Source organism: Bidens hawaiensis, unplaced genomic scaffold (assembly GCF_021521415.1).
Source record: "Bidens hawaiensis isolate Kalapana, Puna unplaced genomic scaffold, B.hawaiensis_p1.1 tig00026597_1, whole genome shotgun sequence".
NCBI classification, from domain to species: Eukaryota; Viridiplantae; Streptophyta; class Magnoliopsida; order Asterales; family Asteraceae; genus Bidens; species Bidens hawaiensis.
In genome coordinates, this window is record NW_027494271.1 from 29344 (window position 1) to 35424 (window position 6081).

General features: G+C 38.2%; 1 protein-coding gene across 1 annotated transcript; it reads left to right on the forward strand.

The window, feature by feature from the left end:
* Positions 1-1372: 1372 nt before the first annotated feature.
* LOC143573611 (UDP-glycosyltransferase 43-like) lies at positions 1373-4172 on the forward strand. Its single transcript, XM_077058443.1, has 2 exons — positions 1373-2237; positions 3519-4172. The coding sequence occupies exons 1-2, from the start codon at positions 1410-1412 to the stop codon at positions 4071-4073; spliced, it is 1383 nt and encodes a 460-aa protein (XP_076914558.1). The 5' UTR covers positions 1373-1409; the 3' UTR covers positions 4074-4172.
* Positions 4173-6081: the final 1909 nt, after the last annotated feature.

A 6081-nucleotide genomic window follows, 5' to 3' on the forward strand; every position in this document is an offset into this window, starting at 1 on the left:
CTAGGGCGAAGCTTGTGAACAACCTGACTTCATCGAAGACAAAAACATGTTTTTCTTTGGGTGCTACTAAATGTATCCCCTCTCATCTATTTTTACAAAACATACACCCTCCCTCAAATTTTACATGAATACGATTTAGACATCTTTGTTGTTTTTTTTTATCATTTAATTATCTTTTATTTACATTATTATTTTTAGAAAAACATTTTTTTTTCTATTTTTATTTAACAATTTTTTTATTTATCTTTTTATGTATATTTGAAAGCCTTTAATAAAAACATATTTTTTCTTATTTAGAAAACCATTTTTTATTATTTGAAAAACGTTGTTTTTTGTGTTTTAAAAAAAATGTATTTTTCTATACTTGTTTTAATCTTTTTGAAAAGTGTTTTTTTTTATAAATTAATAGATAGTTTACATTTCACACTTCGAGGTTTGGAACAACTAGGGATGACAGTGTAACCCAAACCCGATAGGAAAACCCGAAACCCGACATAACTGGGACGGGTAATACCCGACCCATTAGGGTTTGGGACGAGTTTGGTATTAGTTTTAAAATTTTTCGCGGGTTTAGGATTTCCAAAATTCCCCGATTACCCGATAACATTTACCTGTTTACCCGATTATATACCTAACATAATATATATATATTTATGTTTATATATAAATACATAAGTTACATAATTACTTATATTGTAATTTGTAATTACCATGCCTTTTCAAATTAATAAAAAATGAAGACTTTTAAGTTTCTGTTATCTAAATTTGTCTCTCAAAAATCACGCTGCCTCCAATCTTCTGTGTCTATCAAAAATCGGGTATAATTTTTTATGCATATATATATATATATTTTAATTAATTATAGAAAAAGAGTATGAAAACATGAGTTCACATAAAGCCTAAAGGATGAATGAAGTTACAGCTTAATTTTTTTATAGTAGCTAGCATGCTACTTTTATTTTGTTGAATTGTATTTTCCTTTCAAGAAACTTTTGAGAAATACTTATTTGTCGAAACTTGGTTATGTCAATTATTTGAAACATTTATTTTTTATGGCAATCATTGTTTGAAATTGATTAGTTATGACGAGATTTGGCCGGGTTTACCCTACGGGTTTTTTTGACAAAACCCGATAGGAAACCCGAAACCCGATGGGAAAACCCGACGGGTAATTACCCGATAAAACCCGACGGGTTTGGGACGGATTTGGTATGAGCTATAATAATCGGGTATGGGTTTGGGAATACATAAACCCGTACCAAACCCGACCCATTACCGTCCCTAGGAACAACATAACACCAAAAGTGACCACAAAAATCTTAATATCCGCCGTATAAAACATACACGTTCAAGTCAAAAACCTACTCATCCCTTTCCTTTTTATTAAGCAAAAACTGTTTTGTAAAGACATGAAACGAGCAGAGGTAGCAATCATCGCCGCACCCACCATGGGCAACCTTCTCCCCGCGGTTGAGTTCGCAACCCACTTAACCAACCACCATCTCCACCATATCTCCGTCACCATCTCCATGCCTCAGTGGCCACTCATCAACAACTATATCCAGTCTCACACATCCACTGACCACATCCGGTTCATCCACCTCCCACCTGCTGACTCACCACCCCCAACTCAATACAACTCCACCATCGGCTTTGTTTCACTCTACATACAAAATCACAAACCCATAGTCCAACACGCACTCAAAAACATCACCGGGTTGTTCGTGGACATGTTTTGTACTTCAATGATTGACGTAGCGAATGATCTAGACATCCCTTGTTATCTTTACTTCTCGTCTCCCGCGGCTTATCTTGGCTTTGTACCCCATTTAACAACCTTGGATGACTCCAAGTCTTTCGACTCCGGAAGCGAGTTGACAGTACCGAGTTTCATGAACCCTGTACCGCCAACCGCACTTCCACTGTTTTGTATCAACAAAAACGAACGTGGTTACTCGTGGTTTGTAAACCATGCGCGTAGGTATAAAGAGACCAAGGGTATAGTCATTAATACGTTCCTAGAGCTTGAACCATATGCAATTGAGTCTTTGTGTTCTAAATACATGGGTTTGCCACCGGTTTACCCGGTTGGACCGGTGGTCGATCATGTTGGACCGGTTAGGTGGCATCCTAACCGGTCTGGACATGAAAAGGCTATTCAGTGGTTGGATCAGCAGCCAGATTGTTCGGTTGTGTTTTTGTGTTTTGGTAGCATGGGGAGTATGAATCGGGTTCAGGTGAGCAGTGGCGGATCCAGGAATTTTTTTTAGGTGGTGCACAACTTTTAGATTCTTCAATTTAATAGAGTCGAGTATAAAAAAATCCGGGTCGGTTTGAGATTCGGGTCGGTTCGATGGATCGGGCAAAGTTCATTACGTAATAAAAATACGATAAAATAATAAAAGGGACACCGTCATTAAAGTTCATCTATGTCATCTCATTATACTTTTAGTGGGCTAAATTTAATTGAAATCCGTGGATAATTTGAAATGATTTCATACACTATGACACTGAATTTATATATTTGATTAATAACATTATTGCTCACTTTGTTGTTGAATTAGTCTATTCCATCAACATAACTTTTCAATCTGACACGTTTTTAAAATATCTCAACATAATGTTTACATACTACTTGGAACTTTGATGATGATGTATTATATGGATATTGTAAAAGTAAGGGAAGAGAGCGGTTGCAGGTTCAAGGCTTGATGATGATTGTCAACTTCTACCAAACTGTAGGTCCTAATGTTACTAGGCTTTTCAACATAAGTATATTTTTTTTCTAATACTTCCATTGCGTTATCTACAACTTGTGGTACGGGTAAAAGAGCTCATGGTATGACTAGATTACCATTGCACTATCTAACACCTATGACCCCCTGCGTGTTGCGTGCGCGGGTAAAGAAACTTGTTAACAAACTAAAAACTAAGAAACTAACAAAAACTAACAAATTAAAACCAACAATCTAACAAACTAAAACTAAATTTAATAAATAACTTAGCAATCAAGTAGTTAACAATCAAGAACAATTAACATTTAACAATGAATGTAAACTTACCTTCAAAGTGGGAGGATTCGAGCAATCGAGCTTCGAGGAAGAGTAGAAGGCATGATGAGTGTATTGATCGGCTGGAAAAGTGGCGGCGGTGCCGCGGTGGTCGGAGAACGGCTGAATGGGGACGGCTAGTAGGTTTGAAGAGGGTCAGGGAGGGAGGCGCTGTTGTTTTGTGGTGTCTTTGTATTTTTATTATAAAAGCCTAATTATTATAAGGTTTGAGTTAGTAAAAAAAAAGTCCAAAAATTTAAACTGGAAACCAGAATTGAACCTGTGACCTCCAGGTTTCAAAACCACCTGTTTACCGGCTGGACCAAGGCTTTGATTATAAATTAAGTGGTTCCTTCCTAATTTATAAGGTGGTTCCTTTAATATTTTCTATATATAAATTCACTATTATTTCGAAACTCGGGTGGTTCCGGGGAACCACCCATTAACACTGTAGATCCGCCCCTGCAGGTGAGGGAGATAGCAGCCGATTTGGAGCGAGCCGGGTACCGGTTTTTGTGGTCGTTACGTGAACCGGCTAAGACGAGTCAAGAGCTTCCAAATGATTATGAAAATATTGAAGAGAGTTTGTTTTCGGATGGGTTTATTGATAGGACGGTCGAGCGAGGGTTTGTGTGTGGGTGGGTGTCTCAGGTGAGTGTGTTGGCCCACAAAGCAATTGGTGGGTTCGTGTCATATTGTGGGTGGAACTCGATCTTGGAGAGTGTATATTATGGTGTGCCGATTGCCACGTGGCCTTTGTATGGAGAGCAACATTTGAATGCATTTGAGATGGTCAAAGAGCTTGAATTAAGTGTGGAGATAAGGTTAGATAATGATAATGATTTGGTGTTGGCCTATGAGGTGGAGAGAGGTGTGAGGGAGTTGATGGACGATGGTGATGGTGATGGTGAGTTGAGGAAAAAGGTCAAAGAAAAGAGTGTGAAGAGCAAAAAGGCTTTGATGGGAAATGGGTCTTCTTTTCAAGCTCTAGAGAATTTGATGAATGTTCTATCCAAAGTTTAAGACTGGGTTCGTTTGATTGTATGGGTTGGTGTACTGTAGGTTGTGTTATTAAGCTAATGCGATTGGTCGTTACATTCAATAATTGCAAGATATGAAAACGGATATTGCATAGTGATTTATCTGTTTGATTGATGGTAAAACAATTCATGTGGTTGTACTTTTTAATCGAGACCGAGTAGGAAAAAATTCGGTGATGTTTAGGTGGTGTTTGGGATTCGTTATTTTTATCTCCTTTTTAACTTATAATTTATTGGAAAGTTAAATAAAGGTGTTTGAGGCCTCTTATTATGTGAGAGAAACAAGTGATAGAACTGTTGGTGCATGATGTCAGTAGTTCAGTGTCTAGTGTCTGTAATCGCGTTTGTAATGTTTTATGTTTTGTATAAGCGAAGTTGCTAACAAGTTCGCTGATATGGGCGAACTTGTTAGACAAGCGAAGTTAGTGACAACTTCGCCTGAACATGCCAGGCGAAGTTGTCGTGATTATATAAGCCATCTGTTACGGCTTATTAGTTAATAATAATTAACATTCAGTTTTACAGAGAGTATTCGAGAGAGAGAGTCTGTAATCAAGTGATCTTCGTATCACGTGTTTAAGGTTGGTATACAACGTGTTTGATTATCGTATCGTGTGTTAACCGTATTGTTTTCTATACTCGTAACGTCTTACGTAGGGATTCCGCACCTGCGTAGTACGCGATATCTCGTGTAGATCCGGCTGGGAACCTACAATTGGTATCAGAGCTTTTGCTCGATTGTGTGGTTCGGGATTATCACGCGGGTATAGAAATCGTTCCGTTCGACTATTCGCGGGATGAGTTTTCTGAGTTTTTGTGTTATACTCTCCTCCTACAATCTTAAACAACCCATAACACCTTCACAAACCTCGAAAACCCAGAAATCTAATATGCAGAAACTTCGTGTTCATCAGGCGAAGTTGCCGTCACTGTTACTAGGGTTTCGGCGAAGATATAAGGTTAAGCGAAGTTATCCACAACTTCGCCTACCTCTTCAAGTTCGCTTACCTTAAGCGAAGTTACCTACAACTTCGCCTACCTCCCAAGTTCGCTCAACTTAAGCGAAGTTATTCTCAACTTCGCCAATCCGGCGAATTTAAGAAAGTGAGCGACGTTACAAATTCACGCGAAGTTAAGCTTTAAGCGAAGTTATCCACAACTTCGCCTACAAAGCTGTTTGAAAATAAAATTTTTGATTTTCGGATTTCTTTGAGTTTTGAGAAAGATGTCTTCGAAAAACATTACTGAACTGGTAAAGATGGAAGTAGAAGCAGGTTCGGCTACAAAGGCACCCAAGATGCTTAAGAAAACGGATTATGTAGCGTGGAAAGATCGTTTTGAACAATATGTCAAGTATCAAGATGCCAAGATGTGGGTGTGTATACAAGATGGTTACATTCCACCTACTACTGAGTATGAAGGTCGTGATCAGATCAAGAAGTACAAAGAGATGGAAGATGAAGAGAAGAAAATGTATGAAGCCGAAAGCAAAGCTCATGCAGCAATTACAATGGCTCTTCCACAAGAGATTTTGCACACTTTCAGAAAGTACAAGACTGCTAGAGAACTTTGGGAAGCTCTTGAAAACCGTTTTGAGGGCAATGTGGGAATTCGTGCTTCGAAGATTAAACTTCTAAAAACCCAATTCTCGGTCTTCAAGTATCTGAAAAATGAATCACTTGATGATATCATCACTAGATATTATCATCTGATGACTGAACTCAGCAACTATTCAATTGCATACAAAGAAGATGAGATTGTTGAGAAGCTTCTTGATGCTCTCCCACCAAAATGGGAGATGTATACAGTATTGATGAGAGAAGATAAAGACTTTGCTGACTATGACCTGGAGACAGCAGTTAACAAGCTAAGAACGTTTGAACTGAACATGGTACGAAAGGAGACACCTACCGATCAGGTTCAAGATCCGGGTATGTATGGTGCAAAGATTAACTCAGGATCAAGTTCGAAAACTGAATCATCTGCTTATT